The sequence below is a fragment of the Eriocheir sinensis genome, chromosome 70, assembly GCF_024679095.1.
Source record: "Eriocheir sinensis breed Jianghai 21 chromosome 70, ASM2467909v1, whole genome shotgun sequence".
NCBI classification, from domain to species: Eukaryota; Metazoa; Arthropoda; class Malacostraca; order Decapoda; family Varunidae; genus Eriocheir; species Eriocheir sinensis.
This window is the reverse complement of record NC_066578.1, coordinates 1,483,265-1,503,726: the sequence shown is the minus strand read 5'-3', so window position 1 is coordinate 1,503,726 and position 20,462 is coordinate 1,483,265. Positions and strand designations below refer to the sequence as shown.

At 40.4% G+C, this 20,462-nt stretch overlaps 1 protein-coding gene and 1 long non-coding RNA gene across 3 annotated transcripts; one reads left to right on the top strand and one right to left on the bottom strand.

Annotated features, from left to right (window-relative positions):
* Window positions 1-1,407: 1,407 nt before the first annotated feature.
* On the top strand, window positions 1,408-5,888 carry LOC126988705 (uncharacterized). The gene is made up of 2 exons (XR_007742474.1): window positions 1,408-2,406; window positions 2,886-5,888. It is a non-coding gene; the product is annotated as an uncharacterized LOC126988705 (long non-coding RNA).
* Window positions 5,092-19,788, bottom strand: LOC126988703 (holocytochrome c-type synthase-like). Of its 2 annotated transcripts, XM_050847061.1 has the most exons (7): window positions 19,559-19,788; window positions 14,440-14,633; window positions 12,297-12,559; window positions 11,574-11,756; window positions 8,298-8,477; window positions 7,614-7,726; window positions 5,092-6,198 (listed from the first exon to the last, which is right to left on the bottom strand). In XM_050847061.1, exons 3-7 carry the CDS (start codon window positions 12,549-12,551, stop codon window positions 5,979-5,981), a joined length of 951 nt encoding a protein of 316 aa, XP_050703018.1. In that variant the 5' UTR covers window positions 12,552-12,559; window positions 14,440-14,633; window positions 19,559-19,788; the 3' UTR covers window positions 5,092-5,978. The 2 variants fall into 2 exon arrangements, with proteins under 2 accessions (XP_050703018.1, XP_050703017.1); XM_050847060.1 differs by lacking the exon at window positions 14,440-14,633.
* Window positions 19,789-20,462: the final 674 nt, after the last annotated feature.

The window sequence follows — 20,462 nt, the reverse complement described above, 5'->3', positions numbered from 1 at the left end:
CGAAGGGTGGCGACGGATGGAGCTGCCACAGGGTGGGTGCCTGTCACTAGTGGTGTCCTTGAGGACCCAGTTCTTGGCCCAGTGCTGCTCACAGTTAACATCAATGACAATAATGTTGGTAATTTGGTCTTCTCAGTCCAAGACAGGCAAAGCCTTCAAGAGTAACAAGAGTAATTGTATAAAATTTCAGCTTGGTCTGATTGATGGGGTAAGAGTTCGCTGTGGCTTTCATTTACCTCTCTGGTCTTGGTTCACATGTTATGCAGAACAGTACCCGCAAACTGTCATTTCAAAATTTTGTTGATCAGACAGTTTTACTTTCATTTTTTTTTTTTCATTTCTTTGCAATTTGATTTTTTTTTTTTTATCTGCTCCATTGTGTTCTCATTTTGTTTTTCCTTGCCGATATGATACTTTATTAATTTCTTGATAAACTTCCTTGTTCTTTTTTTTCAATGGCTTTCCTTTACTTGCACAAAAGTTTTGAAAAAATCAAGTAGTAGTCCAACACCTTTTTTTCACACTCTGCAAAAATATGACCTTGTAAAGTTTTCAACAGAACTCTTTAGTTCAGAGTTCAATTCTTGAATCCTTAGTATTTCAATCATGCAAAAAAATGTACGAGTAGATGCATTTCATAGTTTTTATATGTACTTTTGAGAAAAATGATATTAAGCATTCTTTCCATTTTCTGCTCATATCACAAGTAAGTTAAGTTACAATGTTGCAAACGTGTTATTATATGATTGTTTGGGATTCATAAACCATGCACCAAAGCATGTACAAAATGATCTGGACCCTGGCAACATCTTCTGAGAGGCACGGGCATACTAGGACAAGCCACGCCCATAACTGTTATCAGGTTTAATTAGAAACTCCTTTCTTTGCCGGTACTTGCATCTTCTTCCTTTTTCTTTTGGGGGTTGCTTGGTGTTAGCCTTTGTTCCTCTCTGAGTTCCAAGCCTTTTTTTATATATTATTGCTCCCAAACATCTTTTTTAGCAAATGACACTTCAGTGCACTTAGCACATTCAAAGCCAAGTGGGTGAGACACACAAACGTGCCAGGATGATTACCAGATACACAGAAATGTATTGGAAGGTGTTTTTCTTATCATATTGAAAATAACGCACAATATTCACTCACACCAAATGCACTACTGCCGGCGTGCCACACCCACCCAGAGGGTACTGAATCAACCACTAAGTATTGACATTTGGATTTACAAGACAACAAAGAAAAATCCTTCATTAGATGCATTTTGACAAGACGGTGGTCCCAGAACATAAAACTTAATTTCATATATATATATATATATATATATATATATATATATATATATATATATATATATATATATATATATATATATGTATATATATATATATATATATTTTTTTCTTTTTTTTCATGTTTCATGACAAACTCTCTCCTTAATAAAGGTAAGTGCCAGGTTCAAGTAGAAAAAAAAAGTATGATTATAAAATGTGTGGTGTGCAACTCACAAGCAAGTGTTGCGGGCATTGGTTTAAAAATTTCATGAAACCTCAAATTCTCACAGCTGTGCATTGATGCAGTATATAAAGTGAAAAGCAAGTTGGCCTTTATAAATTCATCTTTAGTTTAATTAACTTTTCATTCATGAATATAAATGTAATACTACCAATAGCTTAGTCAGACCCCACTTGGATTATGTGGTAAGTTTTGGTCTCCCCATCATATGGACATTGCTAAACTAGAAGATGGTCAACATAAGAGCAACAAAGATGATCTTCTTGCACAACAAGCCTTACAAGGACAGGCTTTTATCTCTCAACATGTTTTCTCTTGAGAAACATTGGCTCCGAGGAAAACTGATCAAATGTTTCTTATGAATGTGCACAAATCCAAATATCAATGATCAATGACAGTGGCACAAAACTTAAGTTTAAACAAATTAATTTGGACTGAACCAAATTCCTCTTCACCAAAGTTATAGTGCAAGAATGGAAAAAAATTCCATCTTTAGCAGTCCAGTGCAACACAGCTGACTCATTTAAAGCAAACACAACCACCACCTCCTTCCCTTAATATTCAGTAAGGTAAAAATGCAGTCTTGGTGGCCAATTGATGCTGAAATCTCACAAAGGTTTAAGGACTGACCATCTAGTCCACACCACAGGGTTTGTGTGGTCTGAATATCTATGTAAATCTCTCTCTCTCTCTCTCTCTCTCTCCAGCTAGAGCTTTTTTTTTTAACTCAGACTATAGCACCAGTAGACTTTCTTAGTGAGGCCTGGTGGTTGGCCCCAGCCCATAATGGCACAGGAAAGTGTTTTATAGAGGTGCCATCCAGCTTGGTTCATGCTGCCCCACAGCGCTCATCTTTGATGCTCTTTAGAGTTTATCTACAGTCCGGGTTGATAGGTGGCCCATGGAAAAAAAAAAATGGGGGGGGGCAATGTGTTCCTGACCTGAAGATTGCTGTCCTGGGGGGGGTCTGAGGGGAGGTGTCCCTCCCTCTGGAAAAAAATTGCTCTTCAAGGAAAGATTTTGCTCAGAAGGCACTTTTCATTTGACAGAGGCATAGGACAGTACATACATTTTTCTAAAAGTGAAGAAAGAAAAAAAAAAAATTGAGAAAAATATTTTTTGCAACAACTACATTATTCTATCAATTAGATCTAACTCTACAACTCAAATCAACAATCAGACTGGGAGATGATTCAGGCATGGTAAACAATGCAACAAATTTATTTTTGTTTTAGAGTAGTAATCTTAATCTACTGAATGAAAATGTGAGAAAATGTATGTGTTTTTTTATTCATTTTGTTTTTTTTTTATTTTTCAATTTTTTTTTTTTTTAAGGGGGGGCCCCCCCCCCCCCCTGCGGACGCCCATGATAGGTGGTCTTCAGGACAGCACGTGGGCAGTCTTGGACCACTCGCAATGATTGAAAATTGTCTGCTTACAGAAGTGGGTGGGATTTGAACCTGAGTCCTCCAGGACATGTGGCAGAATGCTGATCACTCAGGCACCACCACAACAGTGGCCCAGACCTGACCGAGGTCAGACGTGTGTCACGGCACTCCGAAAGGAGCAGCCAGGGGCCAGCCTATTGGCCTCCCCCCTTCCCCTCCATCCCCCTCTCCCTTTTCATCAAAACCCAACACCGTAAGATACTTTTATGACATCATGGTGACAGACAGTGAATGCAGTGCGTTTGTGGCGCCGTGAAGACACTGAAGAGTAGAAATGGCCGGTGTGACGTTGACGCGGCCTTACCATCCAACCGACGCCCCAGGTGCCCCCAGGTACACCAGCCCGACCATCATGGTGCTGGGAGAATTCGGTTCAGGTGCAGTGCAGTGTTGAGGCCCGTCACTCAGGTGGACTCATGGTTGGGGCAATCAGCACAACGCTCAACATACAAGGCAGTGCAGACTATATAGATGTTCCCACGCCTACTGCCGCGCGGTCTACCTCTTCCTATCTTGTCACACCGGCTGGATAGAATAGCAGGTCATCGCTAAGCCCATAAGCTGAGTGACGGCCGACACCGTCTCTACCTGCACCCCTGACCCTTTTTGACCTGGGGTTGACCTTGGGCTTACACCTGTCCCGTCATCCGAAAAACCACACCGCCTCCTACCGCACCAGCGCACTGCATTCCACCACCTCACCTCCCCCCCACCACCCGACCCCATATCCCTTTCATATTGTACATTTTCCTTTTTTCTTTTTTCTTTTATTTATATTTCAAAAGTGTATTTGTAACGTGTATATTTTCTGCTATCATTTAATAAACCGTTTATTATTATTATTATTATTATTAGACACATGGGGCTAATTATATTTCAGATTGGGAAGCTTCAAATAAGATCAACTGTATACCAATTATTAATTTCTAATCATTTGGTAATGTTTGAATTTATTCCTTTTTCATTCCACTCTACGCAAAACTTGCAAAAAGAGGAAGAAACTGCAGGTCACCCTACAGACGGGGTGGGGTACACTCCCTCTCTTCACTCAGACCAGAACACACACAGCTCTGCAGTAACGTGTTCAGCTTTGTGACAGACAAAAGAAAAAAAATGAAAATGCAGAAGGCACACTGAACATGACAGGACATCCTTATATTCAGCACAAGCAGTATCCCAAGTCCAAGTTCCACAGGCAGCTGATTACTTTTCAGCCATGTAAGTTTATCTTTTGTTGTGCAACACCATGCAGTAGTTGTAGAAATTGCAAAGTTGCAAGCATGACTTCAAATATGCAATACATACTAAAGAGCAGTTATATGAGCATAGAGAGACCCACATGCTGTCTAACAAAAGTAAAAAAGTAATGTGCATTCACCTAGTTGTGACTGACTGATCTGACTGACCCCTACTATCCATTCACAGCTGGGTGGACAGAGAGCACAGGTTAAAGGAGACTGTCCATCTGTCTCCACTCTGGCCAGGAATCAAACTCAGGAACTCAGTTGTGAGGTAAACCTGCTAACCATTACACTACAGTGTGCATACGTGTGCATGTGTCTGTGTGTGTTTATATATCATGACTGGATGGCTTAAAAATCTGGAAATATAAAGTCACACACAATTTCATATAAGAAAAACTGATCCATGCGTATCAAAGGGTCCTAAATGGGAAGCGAGGTTTACATAAAATGTTATTTTTTGGATATTTTTTAGGTTATATTTTTCTTGTACTTTAATCTTGTGTCAAAATTCTTTATATCTTAGGTGAATGGCTGAGTAGTTTCAGTATCTTAGCCCTCAAGCATGTTAGTGACCAGACCATGCTGAGCCCCACTCACAAGTACATACACATTTGTGGTGAAACTTTTCTTCACTCAAACTTATATATTGCTTGATGAGATGGTTACTATCACTCATGAAGCACCTTTTCTCTATTTTCCAGACTACCTGTAGAGTCCTCTCTGCAGACACTAAATTTACCTCCCTGATGAAACAATATGCATGGAAAAAATACAATTTTCAATCATGCAAAGATTTTTCTACTCTGCTATAGCCACTGACAAAGTGGTATTTAAAGGATTAAAGATTCTATGAATATGTGGATACTGTAAATAATAAGACCTTCAGGTAGCAGTGGTATTATGGTTTAGTATAATTACCTTTGTACATCATATTTACACACATAAACATTGAAGAAACTCATTGTGATTAGACCAGCTGACTTGTTGGTTGGTCAGTTCAGCCCTACATTACAGCAGCAGTAAGTCTACATGAGGGTAGGTAATACTACGAGCACCATGTGCCTTGTAGATCAGGAGTGGAGACTATTGTAATGGCTTAGCAAAGTTGTTCAAGACATATACTGCCATGACACACAGTTAAATAGTCTATTTCTTTAATGACAAGATGCAAAGTTACTAAAACGGTAGATACTTCTGCAAACTGACAATCCAACCATCACCGGGCTGATGCTGTTTTGAGTCAGTGAAATATGAATTCAAGATTTGTATTCATTCTTTCCCTGCCCACTCACCCACCTACTACATCAACACTACTAGAAGTCTCACTATACCTCCTCCTTTAATCACTCAAGCACTCTTTGAAGGCCCTATTTGCTGTTACTTCCCAGATGATCAAATACAAGCTTTATTGGAGGTTAATTAACCTGTTGATCTTTTTACTACTGCTGCTGTTCACAATGCTATCACCACTGGCCTGTAGCTGTTCTGAGTCAGCAAAATACTCAATAAAAACATGAGTTCACCATTACATTGTTCAGTCACCCACCTGCATGTCAACATTACTGAGTTTCATTATACCTCCTCCTCCCTTGAGTCACCCAAGCACTGCCTCTACCTTCCTGTGACAAGGGAGCAACGTTTCTTGTAGTAGACTGTCTAAGCCAATTATCACAATTAGCAATAGGTAAAACAGAACAAGTAACATGAAAATAGGGTAAATGGCTTGGGGGAGGAGGAGCTCTTAAAAGGGTATGAGAAGAGTGGTGTCATAAGCTTACTCTGCACTCTCTGGACTACGGGTCCACCTCCACCAGGCGACCACCATGCGATCCCATACATTTTCAAAGGAGTCCATGGCTGGCCGTACATCTAGAATGGCAAACTGGTGGTTGTCAGGGTTGACTGGGCCCCCATCATAGTAATCGATGATGTAACGTACTTCTTTCCCGCAGCGGTCCACAATCCAGTCGTGGCGGTCAAACGGCAATTCATACCTGGAGGGGAACAAAGTCAATATATTGGGTTCATGTTTTCTTTGACATATGAATTGGTAGACTTGTTATGCTTATTATAATAACTAATCTTTCTTATGCCTGATATAAAAGTTATGAATGATGATATTTTCTATACCCTTTATGACCTGAACCATGAGAAGACCGTAGTTCCTCATATCGTCTTTAACCCGAGAACGTTGGCAGACCCTTTTCGGGGCTTTCACGAGTTGTGGCTGTGGTACGGTGGACCCTAAAAAAGGCTCACCATAAAACATGTAAATCGAGCTAATTGTAGGCAGTGGTGGCATAGTGCAACCCACCATGAATGCCCTGGGTTGTTGTGGTGGGTGAGTGATCTTGAGGTGGGCTTCTTTGTCATGGGTGGTGCTGTAAGGTCATGGCATACTGAATCAGCTATCCATACAGTAATCACTTGTCAAATTCTCTATAGTAAACAACAAGCGACTCTCGGCTCGATGCCACGCGTCACGACTTTTTATTTTGTAACAAACACCACCCAAAAAAGAATGGCGTTTGAGTAAAAGCAAATGTTTTTAACGACTTTATGGTTATGAGAGGAGTACTCTGATGAACGTTCCATGCTCTTTTCTTAGTCTCAAAATGCAGTGTAATTTTGTCGTTTCTCGGCCACTTCTCAGCTTTTCCATAGCCGAAGCCCACGGGTTAAAAACTGTCCTCTTGCACTGATACCCTGCCTGGTCAAACTCTTTAGCCTCTTCTAGTTTCCTTTCTCCTGGAGGTACGCTTACATACACGTGTCTTTGAACAATGCTCTAACCTCTAAAATTACCATTCCACAGTTTTACTTTCTTGTCTTTCTAAAGCTTTTGAAAAAATCTTCAACAGGATATTTCTTAATCATCAATCAACCATGGTCGCCAGGTACAGTGCCTATCTCATGGTGAGGCAAGGCAGCTTGTGTCACCGGTCTTGAGCATGAGATTGGAACATTCCATAACATTTTTCATATTGAGAGTGATGTGACATGTAACATGGATATGAGAGCAAAAGGTCCCAGTGTAAAGTGATGGAGTGGTTAAGTATGATAAATTGAGGTGGTTTGGACATGTTATGATACAAATCAGCAATTTATAAAAAGGGTATATGGGAGTAAAATAGGGTGGGAGGTAGCAGAGAAACTACCAGTAAGGTGGACAGATATGATTGCTGAATACATGGAGAGATGTGGAAGATGGGGTGTGGGTATACCAGGATTGTAAAAACATGGAGAAAAGGAGACATCTGCCATGGCTACCCTTTCCAAAGAAGTTTCATCACACTAATATATACAGATGAATAGACAGGGAAATAAAACTTCAATATGTAAAGCAAAATTAAACATGAATATACAAACAAAGAAGGATTGCTGTTCCCTGTCTCGCTCATATCCTTACCCCAGCCAACCTCTCACTCTTGCTCGAGGGGAATAATCTGAAGCCTTGCCCCCAAAGCGCTTCAGCCTTGGTTGGCCACACTCATGTTTGTGCAGAGACTCCCAACGCAGCACCTAAGGAAAGACAAGTAACTGATTAGTAGCATGGTCTGTTGATCATACACAGGATAAGTGGACATCAATTTCCTCATTTTAACTGAGAGAGAGAGAGAGAGAGAGAGAGAGAGAGAGAGAGAGAGACAGAGAGAGAGAGAGAGAGAGAGAGAGAGAGAGAGAGAGAGAGAGAGAGAGAGAGAGAGAGAGAGAGAGAGAGAGAGAGAGAGAGAGAGAGAGAGAGAGAGAGAGAGAGAGAGAGAGAGAGAGAGAGAGAGAGAGACAGAGAGAGAGAGAGAGAGAGAGAGAGAGAGAGAGAGAGAGAGAGAGCAGAGAGACAGAGAGAGAGAGAATACCATGAAGAAGAGGTTGGTCTTAGTTATATTCAAATTTCTGCTTATAAAAATATCCAGTACAACATGTCAGGTAATATAAAATTTCTTCTTCAACATTAACAATATTAGTATAATTTAATCGATCCTCTTTAGCTAACTTGAAGCTGTGAGTGGCTGAGTTCCGATATCCTGCTATTAGTCCCAACACACACGAGGGAAAGATCAATTAATGTTGTTGTCTATCTGGCACCACGCACCTCCTGCCAGGCCAGCTCATTGTTAATGTTGTGGATGCGGATGATGTGGTCCATGTCACGCTGGGATAACTCATCGTCCTTCCAGCGCCAGCCCTTTCTCAGCATTGCATTCCAGAACATCTGTGGTGATGGGTACACCCAGTTTTCTCCTTCTGCATCAGCCTTGGGAATTGATGACACCTGTGGATGGTAGAGTATCTTAACTTTATTCTATGTCTGATATTCAAATTCTTAATAATAATGTATTCTATCCTCCGAAGGCTTGTGGACCCATAGTCTTGTATTGTCCCTGAAAACTGTCCTTCAGTGCTGACACCCTGCCTGGTATAACAAATTTGCCACTGCTTCTTAACATCTACCTTTCCTTCCGAATGAAAATTTGTGTATGTACAACCTGTGCTTCAGGAGAGTAATTGCTGTAGCCCTCTGAACTGCTGTCCTATAGCTTTACTTCCGCATCTTTTTGAAGGTTTTCAATCACCCTAACATTACACTTCCATGTCTCTGATGTGCACATCAATGTTGGGAGGATAATACTAATTCTTATACCCCTCTTTACCCCCGTGCTCACACTTACTTTCACAACTCTCCAAAGCACCTCTCACCTGCTTGCCTTTCACTGCTCTCTCCCTCACCTTTTCCTCCATGTTTCCATGCTTACATAGAACTGTCCCTAAGTACTTAAAACTCAGTTATTTCCTCCATCTTCTCTTCTCCCAACCAGACCTTACACTCGGCCATGCTTCATGCTCTAACCCTGGCTTTGGAAACTTGGTGGTATGCTTTTCTGCCCTCTCAAAAAAACAGACCATGAAATTTGTAATATTTCCACATCAAAGAAGACACAGCCAAGAGAAGAAAATAAACACTGCCAGGTAGAAAGATCTCAAGAAACCTGGCAGCCAAGGGGAGGGTGGCACTTGCTGATCCCTGTGAGTGGCTAACATCCTGAATACAGGAGAGGACCAGATGCCAATCAGGCCTGAATAAGATGATAAACATTGGTTCAACTTGTATGGCTTTTTATCCCGGTAGGTTTAAGGATAGGCAACATCATCTTTTGACCCAAAACTTGATTTCCAGTTATTAACACTTTTGTTACCCTTGAGATGTCAGGTGTATTCTATGAAAATGGTATGCTGATACCGTTATTCCTTATATACTTAAATAGCCTTTGTTTACAGACATTTGAAGGGTGCTAGGTCACGTGTGTTTTAGAAACATGATTTTTGGATTTTTTTTCACTTACTTTTGGTATTTTTAGCATTTTTATAGACGTTCATATGGTAACACTGCTCAGAGAGTGACAGGTTGAGCCTCAATCGTCAGTGAGTCAGTGTCTCCTGAGATGTCACAGGAGGTGGATATCTGTTTAGCTGTCCACCATCCACTCACATTTTCTTGGCTTTTTCTGCCCTGCCAAAATCTTGAAATCAATGGGTTGAAATTCAGAGAAGATGCTTGTGCTGCAAGAAGCAGCAAAGAAGATAAGAGAGAAGTAAATGAGCCATGATGATGAGTCAAAGGGGGCGCACCATATGTCACCATCCTGCAGGGCATTATCACCTCACTCGCACTCGCCTCTCCATTCTGCCTTGCACCTTACACATCCACCACCCAAGCCACTTCTCTCAACATTGCACCAGCCATCTCAGTCACCACAAATCATCACTGAAGCAACTCAGCATTTTAAAAATCACAAAGAGCCAACAAGCACAATACACACTTCTTGGAAGAAAACAGCTCATGTCTCGAAACTGAAGTTTTCTGCACTTAAAAGCAATATTTCTCTGTTGCTTTTCAAGGTAATGCAGATGGAAAGGTATCTTTGGAAAGAGGAAAGAAAGGACTTTTTTTCTTCTTTTTTTTTTTTTGTCAAAGGCAGATTTAAAAAAAAAATTGTTCATATACCTCTACTTTTTTCAGGCAAAAAATTTTAAAAATTTCACCAAAAATGTTTTTAGTCTTATTCTTATATGAATTGTTTTATCAAAAATCTATTTTGGGGAAAAGAGAGCTATATGTATGTATACTATGCAGACTGGTTTTCAAAATAATTAATTAAAAAAAATTGAGAAATTTTAAATAATACCGATGCCATTTTTTGCCATTTACAGTGCTTATTATATTTTTTCTCCTAAACTAATGAGTGTACCTCACTGAAACTCAGTGATCTGTGACGTTTTAGGTACTAAGGTTCTTATAACAAAAATTATATGGATTGGGAAAAAATTAATGTCACCTCCTAAGTAACAGGCATCACCTTCCTTTAATTCCTTCACTACGGGTGGGCCAAAACAGCGCCCCACGCCATATCTGGGATCGCCGCGTGCGCCAAATTTCAAATGTCGCTATTGAATATAACAAGTTTTCAGCCATAAACTCAACATAATCATCATGTATTATATATGAAAACATGCAAAATTAAATGGTGCACATAAAGAAACATAAATCAATTGATAATTTAGAGATGTAAGCATAAATATAGAGATAAAATAACTCGTATACTGGCTTAAGCGCACCAGGATGCAGTATGCGCGTCCTTGGATATGGTGCAGAGACGCATAAGGACGCAGTACATGTGTCCTCGTGTTGAAGGGGTTAACAGTATACTACAACGTGTGTACCAACGCCATGAAGCACACCACTCAGAAAAAACTGGTCATATCTCTAAACCACCATGCTAAATCCCTCTACTGTTTTCCCTCAAGATGTGAGAGCCATGTGAAGGTATACCAGGACATGACAGCATGTGAAGAAAAGGTGAAGACTACTGAATTAATTGCTCATGAGTGGTCTTGAGATATTTACAAAAAAGATGCACATGAACAGGCATATAAATATTTTTCAAATGGAAATTGGACATTTTTCTCACACAAATTGCTGTAGCTAAAATATATAACTATAAAAAGTCTACTTACATCCACAGTATACAGACTGCTTTTCAAGGCACTTGGTTGCAAAACAATTAAGAAGTTTGAGATAAATGGCAATGGCATCTATTGAATATACTGTACAAACTATATTTCTATTCTAAAAACTAATCATACCATGAAACTTTAGGATATGGTATATTAAAGTCAAAGGTGTATATACATCTAAGTCATGTGAATAAAAAAGGAAAACAAATCATATTAGACTTTCCACCACATAAAGGAAAGAAACTAAATACATAAAACTGTAGAGCAAGCAAAGAAATAAATGACTGTTTAAACAAAAAGCTGTCACTAGTTCATAGACGTAAAGCCAAGATTAAAATGGAGCCACTGGGCTCACCTGTCTCTCAGTGGGCAGGGCGAAGGGCTGGTCAGGAGATGGCTTCTGGTTAGGGAATGCCTCTTGGTTCAACGGGTTGATGTCCACAAACTTTCCAGCATGGTCTGTGCCATAGTGGAGTCCTGCCTGGTGGGCGGGGCCCTTCCCTGCACCCCCACTCATGGGGCACTCAGATGGGAGGCTCTGGAGAAGAGACCAACCAGTGAAAACATGTGGTCTTTGTGGCTCCCTGTCAGGTATAGTTACTCTTTAATTGCAGCATGGCAGTACATGATTGACTGAATATTTTTATTATATGAGCAGGCAGAGATGAATTCAATAACTTGACAGCTTGAGCACACTGAACATAAACATCAACAGGTCACCTTTTTCATTTACTACAGACACTCAATCCTACAATTCTTCCTACTTTTATATATACATATTTTACATTCCCATCACACAATACAATAACTCACAGGCCTTCCTGAGGACAAATCAGATATGCTTGGTCAAAAAAATAGCTTTACCAGACATGTCACATATTTAAGGGAAGGGAACAGTCACACACACACATCAAGTAGCTGGTTCACTATGAAAACAGCTGCAAATAAAAATAATATTGATGGAACATCCCTCCAAAGAATATTGTTCTAGAGTTTATAGCTTCCAAAATGCATTATGGCTTTGCCTTTGCTATATGGATACTTTACATTGTTTGAAAAAGGAAAAAAAATACTACACCTGCTGTTGGTAAGATTTGTCCATGGGACATTCTGAAGGGGAGGCAGAGGAAGCAGCCACATCTTTATTATGCATGGGGCATTCGGAGGGCGGAGCTGCTGGGACTCTGTGCATTGGACACTCTGCTGGAGGCTGGCCTGAGGTGTCCACAGAAAGCTGGGGTGAAGGGAACTCAGAGATGACATGGGCAGCTCCCCCTCCCCCGCCAGTGAGGGCACTGGCTGTGTTTTGGGCGGCAGAAATGCTATTCCCCATCACTATAGCTGAAACAAACAAAAAGAATAATAATAATGGTAATAATGATATCAATAGTAATAGTAATAATAATAATGCTGTACTACTACTACTACTACTACTACTGCTACTACTACTATGAAGAGTTCATGGCGAGTAGCCAAGAGCAAAGTGAGCTGATGAATGACGCTATTTATAATATTTTATGATGCCTTCATTTAACAAAATACTTTATTAGGTATAATCTATACATAAAATTACTCTCAGCGTTTTTGCAGGTCAAGAGGCTTTCTTGTGGGAGTACGCCAAACATTTGAGGAAATTTTCTATTTGCAGTGGTTCATTTCCTAACCCCACGGACAAGGGGGTACAAGTGTGCATATATGACAACCAAAGAGCAGTTAGTTTAGTAAGAGACAAAATATCGTCTCATAAATAAAACCAACCTTAAGTGAAAGAAGAATACATAGTATGACAGGGTCAGCCACTGGAGTGAGTTGAGTGTAACCTTATGTGACTATAAAGTAATCTGGTCGCTATAAATAAATCTACTCAGAAATCAAGGGCCGAAAAGATATCAACAGACAGGAAACAATAGCGGATGGAAAGTCAATTCAGAGATGCTCACAGTATTGGGGAATATGGAGATAAGCATAGCCTCCTCCACCACCATTGACAACAACAGCACAGCATGAAGCATATCACACATACTTATCATAAACAAACTTAACAACTGTAACAAAACTAACCTGACCTCCCCCCACATTGCCAAAATACAATGTGCTGGACTGCACTCATAAACTTTATATACCATTTTTTCAAAGTTTCTAAAGTTTTCCAGAAGCTATTAGTTAGTGCACTGCATTCAGAGAAATATAATACAACACAATGTCAGCATTAACCTTACGAGAGATGGCTACCATTATTTACATATTAACTATAGTATTTTATCAATTTATTTAATTTTACCTGCAGTCATATAATTTTGTGCAAGGGGTTTTGATCAGTGCGGATTAGATTGCTTCTCTCAATCATGAAAAATTACCTCTGGGAATTACTGAGGAGAGGGTAGCCTACTAATTTTGAGACACTAACTGGAGAGGCGGTGGCTGAGTCGACAGAGTGACAGCGCCGTATTCAGGAGGACGCGAGTTCAATCCCCGCCCGGTGCCACCAAGCTGGGATTTTTCACCCGCCGCCGAGTGGCTTAAAAACTACCCACATGCTGTCCAGAAGACCACCTATCAAGCCGGACTCTAGATTCTAGGATTAAAGATGAGCTCCAGGAGGGCAGCATGAGCCAATGCAAGATGGCGCCACTATAAACACTCACCTGCACCAGAACGGGCTGGGCCGACCATCAAGCCCCACCAGGAAGAAGCCTACTGGTGCAATAGGACAAAAAAAAAAAAAAAAAAAAAAAAAAAAGGACAAAACATGATGCTTTTTATTATGGATAGTATTTTTCTGTGTAAGTCACAAAGTTATTGACTTTTCAATGCCTGAGGTACACCCGTTGCTGCCACGCTCCCACCCATTACCACCAGCCCACATAGCGGACCCACCCCCGTCGCCGACTTGTCCCGTCCCGTGTTGCATATTTCTGTTGGACCAACCCCGTACCAAATAAATTTAAACTCATCTAACCTAACAACCTAACGTAACCAACGTAACGGGGGGGATTTGCCCCCCATGACCCCCCTTCTACTTTACGAAAGTCATTTCTTACTGCACTGCATTCAGGGACCTAAAACGAATCCATATTGTCAGTATTAACTTCACAAGAGATGGCTATACCTCTTGTCAGTATTATCCTTACCTCTCTCTTTTCAAACATGCAAGACCTAACATGAATCTTAACCCTTCCGACCCTATCCCTGAGGCCCTGGAAGTTGAATCTCCTTCGTACCTTAAGGCCATAATTTCTAGGGAGGGCTCAAAGTCAATGAAGTCGATGAAGTCTGGGGTACACCTTTGTAGCGGTGATGTGTTGTTGCCTTGATTCTTGTAGTGTTGCTAACTGTATCACAACTATTGCAGTTTTTCTTTAGGTGGGTTTGGTTGCTCCAGGAGGCTTTATGACTGTTGTGCTCTCCTCCACATCTGAAGTAAAATTTACTTTTTATCTGTGATATTTTGAGTGTCTGTTGAAACTAGGAATTTTGAGAGCTTTTCTTCATTGGAAGTGGTGTTAGTACTTTGTAAGAAAAGTCAATTTTGTCTGATGTGTCTATAGGCTTCGCAGTGTAAGAGGAAGTGTTCTAAGGTTTCTTCTTCATTTGTGTTGCACTGCGTGCACTGTGTGTTTTCATTTGTGTGTCTGTTTCTAGTGTGTTGCTTCGGCAGCATATCAGAGTTGTGGTGGCATCATCATTTTCATAAAAGTCTATTTCTTAAATGTCACTTTTATATCTTGTGTAAAGTGCCAGTGAGTCTTTTGTGAGTAAATCATTCCTCCATTCTTGTGTGTCTTTCTCTTTTATTGTTGCTATTATCTTTTGTTGTGTGATATTACTTAGGCTGTGTATATTTATGTTAAGTTCTTGGAGGTATTTAGTTACTGATTTGGTCCACTTGTCTTTCCCTGTTTCCAGCCTCTGCAATAAGCACTGCCTCAGCAAGTCACTGTTTGGGTGGGTCATAATGTGTCTTACATAGAGAAGTTTGGCCGTTGCATCTCTATTTCTCATCGAAGATGATGATGATGCCTTTTTAAAAAGTTTGGGGTGTATCTAGGGGCTCGTAAATTGTTCTATAAGTTTTGTTCTGTTTTCTGTAGGTGGTCTAGTTCATTGTTTGTAGTATAAGGGAGGATGCCTTGACAATAGAGAGTTTTTGGTAGTGCAACTTGCTTCCAATAGGTTTTGCCAATGAGGAGTCTATTTGTGCTTCTTGCTATTACAGCTGCTGTGATGTTGCTAAGCTTCCTTGCTTCATTAATTTTGTCCAGTTTGAAGTTTTTGAAGTATCGTTTCTTGTTTGTGATGGTGATTCCTAGATACTTAATCGTGTTTGTAATTTTGATGCCCAGTATGTTGTCTAACTCTGTGTTGTGGTTGTAGACCATTACAAAACTTTTGTCTTGGTTGATTTCAAGGCCACAAGTGTTTACCGAGTCTGTTAAGATTCATTTTAGTACCGTGCCAGTATTTCATTACTAACCTTATCAAACATCACTAGCTCTTTATATATCTTTTCTACAAACGTTCAACAATCATGGAAACGCTTTCAAAATCCAATTCAAGGACTATTTATTATTCAAAATAGGGGATAATATTCACAAAAGTGCAGCCTCCTGTGGCGGCCGCCGCGGCGACGGTGCAGCCGGTGTTGCGAGAAATACCTCCTCGCAGAAATAAGTCACATATACATGTGGGGGGGGGTAAGGTCCAAGGGGGCCCAGCCCCCCTGGCTCGAATGGGGGGTCGAGAGGGGTGAAGCCCCCCCTGTTAGCAGGTCGTAAAGTTCGGTTGGAGTAGTTTAAGGGCCACTTTCACAGTCATTTTGTTTGTTTTGATCGTTACCAATGCCGCTATAGTATTTCTACGTAAAACTGGCCGATGGGGTAGTGGCGGCTGCGGGGTTAGCCTAGCCCCGCACCTTACCACACACTCTCAATACCTCTCGCTTCCTCTGCAGCCGCCATTACCCCATAGGACAGTTTCACGTGGAAAATTATAGCGTCAATCGCCGCGATTTGTAACGATCAAAACAAACAAAGTGTGTGAAAGCAGCCCCTAAGTATGCTCCCCCACCCTAAACCCTCTGCGAGCTATTTTGCAGCAGCGGCGGCACCACCGCCAGAGGAGGTTACGCTTTCGTGAATATTATCCCATATTTTCAACAATAGTCCTTGAAATGGATTTTGAAAGCGTTTCCATAATTGTTGAACGTTTGTAGAAAAGATATATGAAGAGCTAGTAATGTTTCATAAGGCAGGTAATGAAATACTGGCACGGTACTAAAACGAATCTTTACCGCCGAGTCTGTCAGGGTGACTATCATGTTCCGTGCCTCTTTCACACTCTGTGCTATAAAAAATAAAATAAAATAAAACCAGGTTTACATAAGCTAGATTCCTGCAGCTGGCGCCTAGGCAGGTTGATAAGGTTGCAGCTGATTGGCTGCACCACTCTCTCGCAGACACTTGTGTCAGACCATAATTATCTTGTATGCTCGAGTGTGAGACATTGTTTATATATATGCCATAGCTCACCTCATATACGAGATAGCCAGCTTGGGTTGACACCATCATGCAGACTCAGCAGTGACTGTAGAATCAAGATGTATTGTAAAAACTCAACAAAACAAAAGAAAATGGTATTACGATGAGTTGAACTGTGAAGATGTTAAAAAAAATGTTTATAACATGTTTTACTTATGTTCGCTATCTTCAACAGTTGTTCATTGACTGCTGAAATATATTATTACATTACGTAGGAAAAACTCTCGTGAACACGATAGTGTGATCAGATTGCAGATAAAGCTCTACATATTGAAAATACAGAGTTATTTATTTAAGGGGAGTGCAACGTGATCGTCCTGGAAGGTTCCTGCGGTGTTGCTGCTGCCCCGTGCCACCTAGGCATGACCCACCCACCACCAATCATCACGCCGAGGTTGCGCCGCCGTGATGGTTGCGGCGAGTGACACGTTGCTATAAATAACTGTATTTTCAATATGTGGAGCTTTATCTGCATTCTGATCACACTACCGTGTTCACGAGTCTTCTCGACATCGCGAGCGATCAACATTGTCCATCTTGTTGTTGTTGTTGTTCTCTTCAAGTTGTTTTCCTGGCTTACCCATGCATTGTAGACATGACATTGTATAATAACATTTGTTAGCCCTGATGAACCCTACAACATGGCATGATAGTTTACTTTTCCTTTGCAATGTAATAATATATTTCAGCAGTCAATGAACAACTGTTGAAGATAGCGAGCATAAGTAAAACATGTTATAAACATTTTTTTAACATCTTTACAGTTCAACTCATCATAATACCATTTTCTTTTTTGTTTTGTCGAGTTTTTACAATACATCTTGATTCTAGTCACTGCTGAGTCTGCATGATGGTGTCAACCAAAACTGGCTAGCTTGTATATGAGGTGAGCTATGGCTTATGATATGGAAACATGACACTCGATTTTCATCTCTGAAGCCGCTTTGAGCTTGGTTTAAGTGTAGAATGATTAAATATGTTATTAGTAAGAACAGTGATGTTGAACCATTGCAGCCTTGTCTGATTCTGCTTGTCACATTAAGGTTTGTCCTTAGATCACTGTTAAGGAAAATGGTCGTACTGTCATTTTGGTATACTTCACTTATAATGTCAATAATATGAGGGTGTATCCTGAAGTTCATGCAGTCTATCGGCCGTATGCTTGTCTCCCAACAACAACTCGAAGGAAAACTTATAGTCGATCGACTCTAACTTGAGCCTTTAGGCATGGCTCCCCTGAGCCGCGCTATTGCCACATCACTCTCCTCAGAGGAGCTCGCTACCCCCCCCCCCCTCCCTCTCTTATTTACGTTATATATAATATCTTTTGCTTGGCTGTGCAGGACGCGAAAGTGAGACCTACTTGAGTCTTCCATGGTGACGGAAGGGTGAATGGTGTGGAGTTGTTTTCGTTCCCTCAAATTCCAAGCCATTCATAACACCATGCAATCATATTATGAATATATATATATATATATATATATATATATATATATATATATATATATATATATATATATATATATATATATATATATATATATATATATATATATATATATATATATATATATATATATATATATATATATATATATATATATATATCTATCTATCTATCTATCTATATATATATATTATATTATATTATATTATATATATATATATATATATATATATATATATATATATATATATCTATATCTATATATATATACATATATGTATATTCCATAAATAGATAATGTACAGACTAACACTGAGATAGATCGCCATGCGCAGGTCATTGCTAGATGTGTAAACAATGGCGGGTTCCCCGGGCCAAGCCACAGGGCTCAAGTTAAAGTCGAAAGACTGTAGCATTTCCAAGGTGCCTCCAGACCCCCCTTGAACCTTTCCCTTTTACTGGCATAAAATATGTGAATTTCAGTCCACCTTGACCCGAATATGAAGAAAAAATTACAGATACAAACACGTTTATAAAACTTTAGTGAAGAAGTGAAGAAATAGGGTGATGTTATCCTGCAAGGTGTCACGTTTATTGACAGCGTAAAATATGTTCTATAAAGTGAAACGTATGAGTGAGAATTATGTTATAAGAATAAGAAGTACACATTTTGTTTATTTATAAGTGAAAGTAGAACTGCGAAATATTCAATTGCTCAAGCTTACGCTTTTCACATAGAGAAAGCGGCAACACCGTGTTCTACCAATGCCGTCAGCTGAACCGTGGTCCGTGGACCACCACCGTCAACTCGACTGTTTTCTCATCCATATTTCGTACATGAGGTAAGTACTACATTGATAATCATCATTTGGGGTGCAATCAACACACCTTCCAGCAGAGGCTTAATTGTTTTAGTGCTAAGAATAATTACTCAAATATACATTCTGCTGGTGTGTTGGCACTTGTGGGGTTCCCTTCTCGTGGAACCCGTCTAGGTAAGATGTCAAGGTAAGGGGCCTGGTGAGGATGATCCTTTTAATTGCTTAATTGCTTGTTGCATTGCCATGAGACTGATGCCGCATTCGGAGATGCCTTCCCCTTGATGTACTCTGGGGCAGTGGGGCAAGTTTCCAGTGGGCTCTTCCGTGAAGAATTGGTGGAAGGCAGCATTGAGGAGTTCGCAGCTTTCAAGGTTTGTGATGGCTATAGAACCCGTGTTTTCAATGACCCTAAAAGTGTTTAATTAAGAAAAATCCCCCACCTGCGCATGCTCGCTTCACTCACCCCCCACCCCCCAGCAATGAACCTATGGTGGCCTCTAGACCCCCAAAAATCTGCCAAAATGACGGGCTGTACCTGTGGGGTGGGAGGCTGGTGCGCCGGTAGCTCTGCCTCCACGGACCTCTGCTGGCTCCCACGCTGCCTGAGCTGCGCCACACTGTCACACTGAGGCTGGTGGTGTATGTGTTCCCTGTTGTACTATGGAGTAACAGTGGCCCAGACAGCGGCACTGCGTCACCGTAATGGCACCCCTGCGGCCGACTGTTTACCTTTACCTAACGTTGGACACGAGAGGACTCAGGGAGGGACAGTCTCGCCCTCAGGACCAAGGAATAATATATAATAGTTGTCTTGTGCAGAACAGTCATCTCAGATACTTAAATATTTGTGAAGATAATAAAATAATGAGCTAAAAAAAAATATTTATTAACTCTGTAAATCATGTTTCAAGTTCAACTACCTAGGAAACCAAGATACATATACCCTTTAACATGGAAAATACTGCATCCACTGTGCTAATAATGTCAAAACACGCAGGCATGTCAAAATAGTCATTGATTAATACTGTAAAATGTTGAAAAAACGGCAAAACTGGCAAATGCAGGGCATAAATGCGTCGGGTAGAAATGAAACTTCCCTAACTTAGAGAAACTTTTTTTTTTCGTGAATAGGGATATATTTCTAGAAGAGACAAATTGTAAGTCGGAAATACTCTAAACTCAATGAAAAGGGTTTAAATCAGTATAACACTAACCAAACCTCCTATATATATCACTGAGGCGGCTGTACTGCCCAGAGAGAAATGCTTAATTGTATGTTATTGGCTGAAGACAATCATTTGAGAAGCGAGACAATAATTCGATCGGAAAATGTGTTTTGCCTGCATAATTTGCCACGGGTGAACATTGAGTTTTTTTGTTGTTGTTTGGCTCCCCTGGAAACACGGGCAGGGTAAATTCCCGAGTTAAGGGAAAGTCTC